The following is a 14841-nucleotide window of genomic DNA, read 5'->3' as shown; positions in this document are numbered from 1 at the left end:
GTCCTGTCTGGTTTTTCTAATTTGGAAAACAAGGCAGACAGCTTTGACCTAGACAGCCCTTCTGAAAACTGCATTGTGTACAAAATGATCAAACTTACATTAGAAAATCAAAACTTGATGCCAGTGCAACACTGCTTTAAATCACATTAGGTCCTGCTGCTGATACATGGGAATTATCCACTTTTCAGTACTGTTCGAATTGCTGAATTTGGTATATGAAAATCTTTCAGTGCATACATTGCTATTCAGCAGCTCTCTAGTTTGCAATTTCAGCAACCATGCATTGATTTGAATAAGAGACTGGAATATGAATAGGACAGGCTTGAATAGAAATGAGGAATAAAAAGCAGCATTAACAATAAATGTGTCGCCTTACAAATTATTTGTTTTTAGATGAGGTCAGTGACCCCCCTATTAAAACTGTAACGAGTCAAAAAAACAAAAAAAAAAGGTAAATAAGTCCAAAACTATAAAAAAAAGAAAACATGAAGACCAATGGAAAAGTAGCTTAGAATTAGCTATTCTATAACATACTAAAAGTTAACTTAAAGGTGAGCCACCCATTTAAATGCTGTGTCTGTGTCAGCGCTATAGAAATAAACAATAATAATGATACTTGTTGAGGAATGCCATGTTACTTGCTTAGTTTAAAGGAACATCTGAATAGTATTATAGTTGCAGCTATCACCACTAGAGGGGGTGATAAAGCTTTTGTAAAAAGGGCACTAATCTGACATTCTATTGGTACTTGTGCCATGGAACTATATAGGCCTATATTCAGGCCTGAAAAAAGAAAATGCACTTACGCTTTTGTTTTAATCATGAGTTTTTGAGAAAGGACTTGTCAAAGGGATACTGGCAATATATCTTGAGAAAAGTGACGAAAACAACGAAACACTGATTTTGTGCTGAATAAAAAAAATATTTTAAAATGCAGTATACACCGTTCAAAGATATTTATCTGTGATACACAACTTAGGTGCAGCACCCAGATGTTAAAGGGGTTGTTCACCACTTTTATTATGTTATAGAATGTCCAATTCTAAGCAACTTTTTAATTGGTCTTCATTATTTATTTTTTATAGCATTTCAATGATTTTCCTTCTTCTTCTGACTCTTTCCAGCTTTGAAATGGGGGTCACTGACCCCATTTAAATAACAAATGCTCTTTAAGGCTACACATTTGTAGTTATTGCTACTATTCATATTCCAGTCTCTTATTCACATCAATGCATGGTTACTAGGGTAATTTGGATCCTAGAAACCAGATTGCTGAAATTGGAAGCTGGAGAGCTGCTGAATAAAAAGCTAAATAACTCAAAAACCACAAATAATAAAAACTGAAAACCAACTGCAAATTGTCTCAGAATATCCCTCTCTACATCATACTAAAAAGTAAAATTTAAAGTGTATACGTAAATTGAAATACATGTAAATGTACATTAAGGGGCATCAAAGGTTGAATTTTAGAGCTACTTGAGGTTTTTTTATGCCTCGAATGAACTCATAAAAGTTTTTCTTCTGATTTAAGAAAAAACTCAAACGGAAAAAACTCGAATCAGTGGATTTGAGTTAAACAACCCGAAATCTCAAAATGATCGAGTTTTCTTGGGGAAAAAACTCCAATCACTCTAATTGAGGGAGTTATTCAGCGAGACCCACCAAAGCAAACTCAGACATCATAAAGGCTATTAACATCTTCAAATGGTTCAAGGGACTTCTGCCATTGACTTCTACATGACCAACAGGTTTTGGCTGGGTATAATAAAACTCAAAAAATTTTATTTTTTTATTTTTAACCCGAAGTTAAAGTTTTGACTGAAAAATACCCTCGAAAAAACAACTTGACCTTTGATTAACAACCCCCCTAAGTTTTGCTGAAGCAAAAACAATCCAATTGGGTTTATTTAATGTTTAAATGATTTTTATACTGTATGGTCATCCAAACTGTGGAAAATACCCCTTATCCAGAAAACCCCAGGTCTCAAGCATTCTGGAAAACAGGTCCAATACCTGTATACCTGTCCATGTATAGTCTTTCCTGTTTTTCTTTTTTAATATCTATAGATTTTGATTAAATCCACTGTACTGGAAGCACGATTGTGGTTTAATGAAAGAGCAGTAGATATTCATTAAAATGCAATCATTCCATAATGAATCAACCCAATTTGTTAGTGATCAATGGCTACAGTAATAATTTGATAATTGCCGATTGATCGCACTGGGTTGTTCAATAAGGATCAATAATAAATCAACCCCTAAATGTTGAGAACATTTAACTTCAAATCAATTTTATACAGAGCTTATTGTAACATTCTGTGCTGAGAAAGCAGCAAAGACAAATCATCAGAATCACCAGAAAGCCAAGGAAAAACAGAGTGGAAGTTATTTAATATTTCACTGGCAACAAGCAGCTGATTGGAGTGCTTAATATGAGCACCTGCCTGCTTGTGATTCACTGCAATACTGCTAGCTAATTTGATTATCTTCTTTGGCAAATATTTATCACTAGTATTTATGTTAAGTAAAATTAATGGAAGATTTAATAACAACTTCTGCAAAAGCCAAAGCAGCAGAGGCTTCCAGTCTCAGAAGATTAATATGGGATGAGGTAGCCTAGTTTATTCATAGATACACTTTATTAATAAATACATCAGTAGCTAGCTGGGAGACGTAAATGAGAAAGTGTATAGGAAACCAGGGGCGATCGTGCCCAATTTGACGCCTGAGGCGCCTTTGTTTTTGCCGCCTCCCTACGGCACCCACTTTCACCGCCAGACGGGTCCACGTTGCTAGTGCAGAGAGCGAAATTTCGCTCTCTGCACTAGAAGAGCCGAATTTCCAGGTTGAAAAATGGAAACTCGGCTCTTAGTTACCAGGAGCGACATTTTTGCCGCTTTTGGCAACCAGGGGGGCGCTGCCGCCTGAGGAGAGTGCCACAACGGCGGAGCGCCCCTGTAGGAAACTGTCACCAATACAGAATATGCAAGTGTATGGGAAACTGCCACCACTACAGAATGGGGAAGTACTGTATATAGAAAACTGCCACCACTAGAGAAAGGGGAAATGTATAGGAAATTGCCACCACTATAGAAAGGGGAAGTGTATAGGAAACTGCCACCACTAGAAAATAGGAAAATGTATATGAAATTGCCACCACTAGAGAAAGGGGAACTATATAGGAAATTGCCACCACTAGAGAAAGGGGAGATGTATAGGAATTTGCCACCACTATAGAAAGGGGGAGTGTATAGGAAACTGCCACCACTAGAAAATAGGGAAATGTATATGAAATTGCCACCACTATAGAAAGGGGAACTATATAGGAAATTGCCACCACTAGAGAAAGGAGAACTGTATAGGAAATTGCCACCACTATAGAAAGGGGAACTACATAGGAAATTGCCACCACTGGAGAAAGGAGAACTGTATAGGAAATTGCCACCACTATAGAAAGGGGAACTATATAGGAAATTGCCACCACTAGAGAAAGGAGAACTGTATAGGAAATTGCCACCACTATAGAAAGGGGAACTATATAGGAAATTGCCACCACTGGAGAAAGGAGAACTGTATAGGAAATTGCCACCACTATAGAAAGGGGAACTATATAGGAAATTGCCACCACTAGAGAAAGGAGAACTGTATAGGAAATTGCCACCACTATAGAAAGGGGAACTATATAGGAAATTGCCACCACTGGAGAAAGGAGAACTGTATAGGAAATTGCCACCACTATAGAAAGGGGAAGTGTATAGGAAACTGCCAAGACTAGAGAATGGCAAGTGTATGGGAGGCTGAAACCACTAGAGAATGGACAATTGTATGGGAAACTGCCACCACTAGAGAAAGGGAAAGTGTATAGGAAACTGCTGCCACTAGAGAATGGCAAGTGTATGAGAAACTGCCACCATTAGAGAAATGTGCAAGTGCATAGGAAACTGCCACCACTATAGAATAGCCAAGTGTATAGGAAACTGCCGCCACTATTATTCCTAACAATTTACTCGACGCTCAACTGTCCAGAATTCAACAGGTCAGCCCTGATTTTGGGCCAACAGTTCTACTGTACCAGCCAGTTTGAGCTTTTGTCCTGCATTCTTGCACCTCCCAGTACCAGTACTACTGCACCTAAATAGCAGGTTGTTGGTAACCACCTGGCTTGCAGCAGCAAGAGATGTTTTCTCATCTTCAGCTGGTGAGAAGCCTGACTAACTGGAATCCAGTTCTTTGTGGGGCAGCTGGCATCTTTTTTATTCATCCTGTACTTAACATCTTTCAGCAATTTTACCAATAATTTGAATACCGGTAAATGATTTCTATAGATGAAGTGATGTTAAGAGAGTTTATGAAGTTTCTGAAATAACTTAAAGTGAATGTCCAACCAAAAAACTTTTATGCACAATGAAAGAAACTAATTGTAAGCAACTTTTCCATAAACATTAATTATAAATGTCAATGGTTTAAAGGTTATTTGTAAATGTAATTGCTCTTGAAAGAAGCATCTGTTTATCCATCTCTGTTTTCTGGTTGTAGCAGATGCCAGTTCCCCCGCCAAGTCTGTTATTCAGCTGCTTGCTTCAGCTACACTGTTTTAGGAGTCAGACCCAGCAGTGCAGTGCAAGTACACGTATATATATATATGCTAGAATGCACATAAAAAATAAAATAAGTTAGGGACCGCCATTCGGGGTTTACCTTGACGTGGTATGGTGGCTTATCAATTTTATGATCATAACTTTGTAACAAAATAACCCCTGTTTTGGGTACATATGCAATAGCATTTATTATACTTATATATATATACTTTAAAGCCTTTAGCGTGCTCCCACAACCCCCCTGTTTTGATATTATATATATATATATATATATATATATATATATATATATATATATATATATATATATAATAGCAATTGCATTTCCAAACAATGTGTACTCCCCATAAATATTTCTGAAGACCAATGTAAAGGCCATTTAGGGTGAGATTTGGGGTGAGTGCTCAGTTGTTTTAACTGTTTGTTTTTAGTTGTTTGAATTGTTATCAGAACTATTGCTGAATGGCTGATAAAACAAGGCAGGGGAAACATTGGCTTCAAAGTAGGCATGAATGGAAAAAAAGCAAAAATAACTATTTCTGTTTAGTCCACAGTTAAGAACAATAATAACAATAATAACAATAATACCATAAAAAAAACAAATGAGACAATCTGTGGATTCTAACAAATGCCAGAGGGGCTGCTGTGGGATGCCATAGACAGTCATTATTTATTTGCCCCCATAGGGAGAAGTTTGGTGCCTCTGTGTACTTGAAATGTCAATGGCTTTTTTTAAATCTCAGTCTGGACCTGGTCTCCATTCCCATGCCAAACCAAATGTGCACAGTAATTGCATTTTCAATAAACAGATCCATGTTAATCTGCCTGTTCGGTTTTTTTCAATTACTACCGCTCTTCAAATCTTAGTGATTACACAATTTTCTTATAATTACATTAATTCTATTTGATTATTTAACACATGGGCACCTTCTGGTTTATAACAGGCATAAAGACAGGACCAATTTCACTAGAAACCTTAGAAAAAGGACTCGAAAAAAGTATGAGAGAAGCTCCTGGGGTTATCCCTAGCTACCACAGTACAAAGCTATATATCTTATCTGTAAACAGGTACAGGTAATTGCCAGAGAAAGAATTAGAACATCCACTTGTAACAAAACAGACCATTCATTTAGCGGATTTTAATTGCACCACAGGATTAATTTACCATATTGTCTGCTTTCATTTGTCCCAGTTAAGAAATCCTGTCACAATATACAAGTGATTTTCTTCTGCATTCTTTCCTTGCAGTCTATATGTAGGGCCAAGAAGCAATAAGTTCTAAAACCTGAAGGCAAATGCTAACAGTGTTGGTCTGGGTTTGTGGGGCCCAATGGGGCTGTCAATTCAGGGCCTCCCTCACCCCCAGAAACTCCGTGCCGGACTACACTCTCCTCCCTTCCTCTCGTGCCTCGTATTTTGCTTACCTCTAATTGCGACCACAATGGGAGGAGAAATGCACTGTGTTTTGGATAACAGTGGAGAGTCGGCCTGAATCAGCACGGCCACAGCCCACCGGGTTTTTTCCCGGTGTCCCACCAGCCCAGTCTGGCCCTGAATGCTAAGATGGCAGGAACAACAGAGCCTAGTTGGGATTTGTTTGCATTTTAAAGTGTATTTTCTGGCACTTTTGTGACTCCAAAATGCCTTGCACACTAGTGATGTGCGTGCCGGTCCAAAAGCAGCGGGACCCACGGGTTGGGGCCGACTCCTGCACAAAATCTTCTGGTCATAGACGGGGATAGTAGAAGAAGAGCTCAACCTGGACCCATCCGGGACTTAGCACTGCTGGCTTCTGGCGCCTTAATTTATAGACTTGCCCTGCCCCTTTTGTGATGTCACTGTGGGGCGGGGGCCGGTCTATAAATAGAGGAATAGAGGGATTAACGATGGGCCGGTGCGGGTTGAGATAGAGGTTTAGGGTCTGGTGTGACCCGCACACCACTATTGCACACATCTGTAATTCTTTTCACGCAAGGCATTGTGGGAACTAGAGACATAGATTGAGGAGAGGGGACTACTGATACTTCAATGGAACGTCTAACCAGAACTAGCAACAAAAGGGATGGCAAGATAAGTTACCGTGGAAATTACATGTACTGAAAACCATTGAAAATGTGTAATGAAATATATATATGGAATAACATTTTCTTCTGTTATGCAAAAACTGGGGCAGATATCCCCTTTAATGGCAAAATCCCTTTTCCCCGATCAGCATTACCTCGTCGTCATCTGCATCATATTGTGCATAATGTTGTTCCAGCATTTCCCTCTGACGCCGTTCTTGCTCGAGAGTCTGGCTGATCAGCTGGGCCACCTCACTAATCTGTCCAGGTTTTTCCCGTCCTATAATAAATCTGCAAAGAAATTACAACTTAAAATAAGAAGCGCCTTGATAAAGACATGGCAGGTGTTTCTGCTGGCTCATTGGGGCATTAGAGCAATGAGTGAATCATATGTCAAATTTTCATAAACAGATTATGGAAATGTTTTAAGTCTGATCTCTGTTATGAAATAAATCTGAAACATCGGGCTGGGCTGCAAAGTAGAGGGCCAATACTCAGTTAGAGGTAGGTTATCACTGAACTCTAGAAAAATCCCCATCAGCCAAATCACCTATAGACAGCACCTAAACAGAGCTAATCAGATGTGCAGCAGGGCAGTCCTTGGTTTAGCAGGTGATGGACAGGTGATAATCTTGTTGACCTATTAGATGCTATGTACAGCATGAGGCACATATATAATAGATATCATATTTAAAACCAACATATATTTTGGAAGCTATTCTATTTCAGTCCACAAGAACCTTTTTATATCTTCCAATTTCAAAATCTCATTAAGCACTCGGTAAATACAGTTTTGCCCTCAGAAAAATCAAAAGAGGGTTTTTCAGTTATTAGTAAGAAAGGAAACACTTCTGCACACGGCATATGAAATCACATTAATCTACGGGTCATAAAGCAAGTAGCACTCACGGTGCCTGTCTTGCTAATTAGGACAATTGGCATTCAGCAGGCGCACTTACTGGCAAGATATTTTACGCACGCTATAAAATAAAAACCATTCAGTATCGGCGAGGTCAAAAATAGTACGAGTCAACTCCTTCCATTAAGACTGGAAAGATACATTTCATTATGCCTGAATCAATCTGCGGGAATCAGGTTAATAAGTTAGGAAACGAATTTCAGGCTAATGTGCATATTTAAATACTAACGTATCCATCTGCAATATCAGTGCAAGGTAATCATAGTTCTTTTACTGTTCTGAGGCTTCCTTAAAGGGATACTGTCATGGGAAAAAAAAAAAATTCAAAATGAATCAGTTAATAGTTCTGCTCCAGCAGAATTCTACACTGAAATCCATTTCTGAAAAGAGCAAACAGATTTTTTTATATTCAATTTTGAAATCTGACATGGGGTTAGACATTTTGTCAATTTCCCAGCTGCCCCTGGTCATGTGACTTGTGCCTGCACTTCAGGAGAGAATTGCTTTCTGGCAGGCTGCTGTTTTTCCTTCTCAATGTAACTGAATGTGTCTCAGTGGGACATGGGTTTTTACTATTGAGTGTTGTTCTTAGATCTACCAGGCAGCTGTTATCTTGTGTTAGGGAGCTGCTATCTGGTTACCTTCCCATTGTTCTTTTGTTTCGCTGCTGGGGGAAAAGGGAGGGGGGTGATATCACTCCAACTTGCAGTACAGCAGTAAAGAGTGACTGAAGTTTATCAGAGCACAAGTCACATGACTTGGGGCAGCTGGGAAATTGACAATATGTCTAGCCCCATGTCAGTTTTCAAAATTGAATATAAAAAAATCTGTTTGCTCTTTTGAGAAATGGATTTCAGTGCAGAATTCTGCTGGAGCAACACCATTAACTGATTCATTTTGGAAAATTTTTTTTTTCCCATGACAGTATCCCTTTAAAAAAATGTCAGCATTGATTTGTGTATGAGCAAAAAAAGCTATGGATATAATATAGGTTGATTTATTCTTATAATACTATACTAACATGCTCTTCACAAAGGTAATATCACCTATACACACTCTTTGCAACTTGAACCTATACCTACAGTATACACATTCTTTGCAACTTGAACTTATACCTATAAACACTCACTGCAACTTGCACCTACACCTATTAACACTCCTTGCAACATGCATCTAAACCTATACACACTCTTTGCAACTTGAACTTATACCTATACACACTCCGTACAACTTGCACATACACCTATACACACTACTTGCAACATGAACCTAAACCTATACACACTCTTAGCAACTTGAACCTATACCTACAGTAAACACATTCTTTGCAACTTGAACTTATACCTATACTCAGTCCCTGCAACTTGCACCTACACCTATACAGTAAACACTCCTTGCAACATTATACCTCCCAACATTTTGGAAGTAAAAAGAGGGATTAATGTTTTTTTCACAAGTATCGCAACAAAATGTTTTGACCATGCCCCTTTCTGTGGCCACACCCCCTAATTACCATGTTCATTTTACAAAATTTGGCAGGTTATGGAAGTTTGAAAATATTTATCCTTATCTAAACTGTTTTTTTGTGTCTCAAAATTGTTACAAAGTATCTAATTTGCACCTGTTAGCTGTTCTGGGCTGTCTGCTAAAAGCCAATTAAGTTAGAAACTTTGTTTCTTTTTCTGGCTGTTCAGTGCAGAGAAAATAGGGACTTTTTCAGTACAAATGAGGGACTGCGGGTTGAGCTATCAAAAGAGGGACTGTCCCTCCAAAAAAGGGACAGTTGGGAGGTATGCAACATGCATCTAAACCTATACACACTCTTTGCAACTTGCACCTACACCTATACACACTCTTTGCAACTTGCACCTATGGCTATAAACACTTGCACCCCTACCTATACACAGCATGCAGTTGCACACTAGTTACAGAGTACATGGATGCAATGGAGCCCCGAAATTCACACCTGCCATGAAGAAGTGATACTTTTTGTTTTCCCTTAGCATTTTGAACCTACACATGCAGCTAATTTGCAACTGGTGAAGTGCACACAATACCATCTCTGTGGGTATCTGCATGAGCAAAGTGACTTTATAATGTACCTTACAATGACCAGCAACTTGCATGATTTTTACTAGCCATGGTACAAGTTTGCATGTGCTGGTAAATTGCAGAGCATGTTATTTTGCTGGCACGTGTCTACATATTGAAATTTTCAGAAAACTGCATTGTGTGCGAAAGAAAACAGCATCCAAATGTTACTGAATTATGTAAAAGAACAAGTATTTTTCAGGCCTCCTACTTACATAATCTCTTCCAGGAGCCAGGAATGTTTAGTATTATTTTTAAGGGAGGTCTACATTATTACTTACTTATTTCTCCTTTCTTCTGCAACTGGTCATCGATACAAGCATGCGCCACAACACAGGGTTTAAGCATTTACAAAGGAAAGGTAAACTAGAAACTTATAATGTCAATAAAAAGCTGTCCATACACAATAAGATCCACAGGATTTTTTAAGCTGCCAAAAATTGGTCAGGGAGGTCTCATATACAGGCAGATAAAGGGTGAACCGACATGTATAGGCCAGCTTAATATTCCATTAATCAGGAACTTCACTCCCCCCAAATGTCCCTCATTAATGAGAAGGCAGAGGACAATTATCTTACCTTGATTTTACAATGGCATTTCTTTGGGCAAAATTACAGTAACTAAGCAATTTGTTTGGGCATCATTACCCTGAATGAAGGTATCTACTTTAGTTTTGTTTTTCTTTTTTTTTCTTTTTTTATAATTCTTTATTTTTCATAGTTTTTTAACAATGCCAAAAAAAAAGGGGGGTAATGGAAAAAAGGGACCAAAAGAAAAAAGAAAAAAGTTTTGTTTTTCTTTATAAAGGGTTAGAGAGATCGTTGTTTTCCATAATGCTGGAATACAAATCTGGATGCCCCACTAGTTCATGACAAACAGCACCAAAAATAATAATCTCCAAAATATCAAAGAATTTTGTATTACCTGACTTTCCCTTTGGTGTTCCTGAGAACAGTGGCAGCAAAGTTTTGGGTAACCCCAACCAGGCTTATCCCGTCCACTTCTATGATTTGGTCATTAACTTGAATTCTGTAGGAAAACACAAACACAAGACAACAAGACTTTTCAAATATTACTTTCGTAAGAATAAAATGCAGAGTACAATTCCTTCCTGGCTACTGAACTATGAACGCTTTATTCTCAATGTACACACAAGAGCGTGCATAAATGAGCATCCACTTTTTTCATTGCATCTAGAACAAAGAGTAGGAACAAACTGTGCTTGGAAAGGATCACTAAAAATAGGGATTTGCATAGCTTTCATTGTGTATTAGGTAGGTCAAATAAATGAAATAAGGTATATCTCCTTTTTTCTGTTTAATTGTTTTCAGATTCTGCCCCAGAAATAAAGACTTTTTTTCAATTACTTTCCATTATTTATTTTTTACCATTTTTCTAAAATCTAAGTTTAAAGTTTAATGTCCTTGTCTGTGGTGTCTCAGTCTGGCAGCTCAGTAATTCAGGCGCAGACTCTAAACTGTTATAATTTTACAACACTAGTGGTTAGATTTATCAAAGGTCAAATTTGGAATGTATGTGAATTTTTTTGAATATACTCACAACTTGAATGGGAGGTTAGTTAAGAAAAAATATGAACGTTGAATAGTCCGGACTTGAAAATTAGTATCAAATTCGAATCGAGTTTTCCCTCTGAAAAAACTTGAACGTCAGGAAGGCAATTAACATATTCAAATGGTTCAAGGAACCTTTGCCATTGACTTGTAAATGAACTCGGCAGGTTTTAGTTGGCAAATATTCAAATTAGAACGGTTTCCATGGTCGAGTTGTGATAAATCTCACATTCAAATTTACATTCGAATTGAGGATTAAAATTCGAATGTGTGACTTTTTAAACCAAAAAACAATTAGAAATTAAAATTTACTATTCGACCCATAATAAATCTGCCCCTTAGTTGATACATTTCTCAGCCGCATCTCTGGAGTATTAGCAACTATCAATTCTAACAAATTAGGGGTGGGAAGGAGAAAACATTTTTATTTACTTGATCTGTGACAAAAAGTCACATGATTTGCCTCTCCACCCCTAATTTGAATATGCAAATTAGGATTCGGATTTGGTTCGGCCAGACAGAAGGATTCGGCCGAATCTGAATCCAGCTGAAAATGGCCGAATCCTGGATTCGGTGCATCCCTAGTATCAACTAAATGTATCAATTTAGAACAGTTTACAGGGTCGGTGACCCCCTCTCCCAGAGCTGCCTTAGAAGGTGAAAAATGACCCTTTACTCTTCAAAATTAGAAAACCACATAGAAAATAGAAAGTAATTGGAAAAAGTCTTTATTTTTGGTAAATTTTCTGAAACCAACTAAACTGAAAAAATGTTGGAAGGTGAACAACCCCTATAATCATCCCAGCCTTGTTCTGAAGTCTAAATTTCCCCCAAGTGAGCTGGTAATGGGAAATAGATTTGGCAAACCTACAAAAACAGCTGCATCGTTACATATGTCTTACATGGTTACATAAAACAGTGTTCAAGTGCTAGAAAGCAATGATGTAACTCTGTAGGGAATGTCTTTTGCATGAATAGGATAAGATTTCTCTAGACTAAATACTGGGGGCGGCATTCCCCAAACTGATTAGATGAAATAGCTTCCATCTTGTGAATACTGGGAGCCTTAAACTGTTTTTAATCCCATTACGACTTTACCAGCAAAACAAATCTGTCTGAAAGAATGATATTCTTCTGATGTGCATCCTTCATTTTTAACATTAATCCCCTTTGAGACCAAGTCAGACAGGTTTGCTGGAGGAATTTTCAAAACATGGGACTGAGATCCTAAATGCTAACTGGAAACAGGAATATCTTGTATTTTAGCTGCTTGTGCACACTTGTAAGTAACCATTTGGCTTACGATTGTATTCTGCCTTGTTCTACAAGATATCCCTCTATCTTTAAATCTGTTGTAGCAATCGTGCATGATCGGGGCTCGTTGCCCCAGTGATATTTTCAAAGGATTTTATTGAGCATCACAGATAAATTCACAGATACACATTTCATTTTTGCGCTGTGACTATAAGAGTTCTTCCATATGTGTTTAAAAAAAACTTGTAATCAAATAGGGACCATTAAATGTCATAGCTGGCAGCCAAGCAGTGGTGCAGTACGACTGAGCTTCCTTCTGCGTCATTGTTTATAATTCTTAACTGGATTTTTCCTGTGGTATGAAAGAAAGAGTCTTTTTCCCTAACAAGCAAAAACTTTCCTTGGAATTCCTATCAATGTCCGACTTCCCTGAAATAGCATGACAGCATACTGCCACAATGACACATAATAATGTGAAATAAACAGACGTTGTAGGCAAAAATCAGGAGTTACAGTGACAAATGTTTTGATCTACAACTCACTGAAGGACAAATGATGCCTTCGGAAAATAAAGGCAATGATCATGAATTTTATGGCACAGGGTGATATTATGATTCATCTGTAAGGCAGCCCTTGCAGGCAATTTATCCCTAATTTTCCCTTTTATATATTTTTTGATTAGGCTACTGGGCTCAACTATTTTTCCTGTGCAGGGTCCAGGCATCCCTTAAAGAAGAATTCAACCCAAACCTTAAAAACCCTGCATGCCGGAAAGTCCCGAAATTTTTTTCAGAAATTTTTGTGAGTTTTTGTGCATGTGCAGATGTTCGGGACAGGAAGATTACTCCAACTGCGCATGCCCTGAAACTCCGCTCTGCTTCCGATGTTTATGGAACAAAAGAAGGTCGCTGCCGTGAACTCCCGAGGACAGAATCTGCACAGAGGGGTAAGTAAAAAGTTAGGAGCTTTTGCTCCGGGTACCAGGTAGGCTGGAGGGGAGGAGGGAGGGGTGTCTAGGAAGGGTTGGGGGTTTTTAAGGTTTGGGTTGAATTCTCCTTTAAAGAGGCACTATGGCGAAAATGAAAATTGAATATAAGCTACAGTGGGTTTCGTTTTCTAGGAGATGAATTAGAGCTCACTCAATTAACTGATTCCAGTACAAACACCAGAAATTAAGAAACACCAGAAGGCCATATGCAAAGTGCAAAAAAAAAAGTGAGGCCCGATTGCATCCTCCTTTTGCACTTTGCACACTGCCTTCTGTAATGTAAATAACCGCTGCAGTTTCTTGCATGCCATCAATATCCAGGTTATTAGTGATGAGCGAATCAGTCCTGTAAAAATTCTGTGCTGAAAAACTAGCGAAACGACGAAAAAAAATCGCAAAACAGGGACATTTCGCGGAACACATTGAAATCAATGGGCGTTTTTATGCGCAACAAATTTTATGCAGGCAACAATTTTTCTCGCTTCAAATGGATTAAAGTCAATGGGCGTTTTTTCTTATGGTGACTTTTTTTTGTCCTACTGCATTAAAGTCAATGCCCTTTATTTCTTACGGAGACTTTTTTTTGTCCTAATGCATTAAAGTCAATGAGCGTTTTTTTCTTATGGCGACTTTTTTCTCAAAATGCATTAAATTCAATGTGCGTTTATTCTTATGGGCGTTTTTCCTGAATTTCGCTGCAAAACCATGGCTGGCAAATAAATTCGCTCATTACTACAGGTGATATTTCCTTAGGAAAACCCCCTCCCCAGTATCCAAGTAGCAGATTTGATGCAGAAATCCTCTCTCCAGTTGCAAAAAACAGATATGTGAACTAAATGGTCGCGACTGGTATACAATGGTAAATCGCTCATCGTAAGTGACAGAATAAGGCTGTGCATTAGTCCCAGTAAATCAGATTATCTTTTTTATAAGCAAGACGGAAGACCTTTAATACGAGAGCAATAAACACATGTAGCAAAACTGACTACTGATCACAAGCAGCAAAATAAATAAATAAAAAATTGAACATTGATCTGCTCTAGCATGAAGTACAATCAGACTGAAGATGAAAAGAATTGTTCACGTTGACTATGGCTTTTTGCATACACCAGAACTGCCTGTATCCCATCAGAGATTTATCCCCGATTACCAACTATATTAAGGTTATTTTTAGAAAGCTTGCCTGGTCTTTATGGGCAGTCACATTCTGTACTATCCTCTTAATGGGAAAGGCACAAGATATTGGCAGAATGCAGAACTGCTAATTATTAAATGGGTGTATAAATAAATAACCGGCCACATATAGCAAGGAAGTTACAAGTCACCTAGGAGACTGGTAGTCGCATTGACCAAGTTT

General features: G+C 38.2%; 1 protein-coding gene across 2 annotated transcripts in view; it reads right to left on the bottom strand.

Annotated features, from left to right (window-relative positions):
• The window catches only part of ppp1r9a.L (protein phosphatase 1 regulatory subunit 9A L homeolog), a 125275-nt gene that overhangs the window by 40474 nt on the left and 69960 nt on the right, over nt 1-14841 (bottom strand). For both annotated transcript variants that reach the window (XM_018267320.2, XM_018267321.2), the window contains exons 5-6: nt 10596-10700; nt 6817-6952 (exon numbers count right to left, since the gene is read on the bottom strand). In XM_018267320.2, coding sequence (XP_018122809.1) covers nt 6817-6952; nt 10596-10700 — 241 coding nt within the window. The remainder of the gene's footprint in view (nt 1-6816; nt 6953-10595; nt 10701-14841) is intronic.

This window comes from Xenopus laevis, chromosome 6L, assembly GCF_017654675.1.
Source record: "Xenopus laevis strain J_2021 chromosome 6L, Xenopus_laevis_v10.1, whole genome shotgun sequence".
In the NCBI taxonomy this organism is placed as follows: domain Eukaryota; kingdom Metazoa; phylum Chordata; class Amphibia; order Anura; family Pipidae; genus Xenopus; species Xenopus laevis.
Note: the sequence above shows the minus strand (reverse complement) of the source record. Positions and strands in the feature narration are given on the sequence as shown.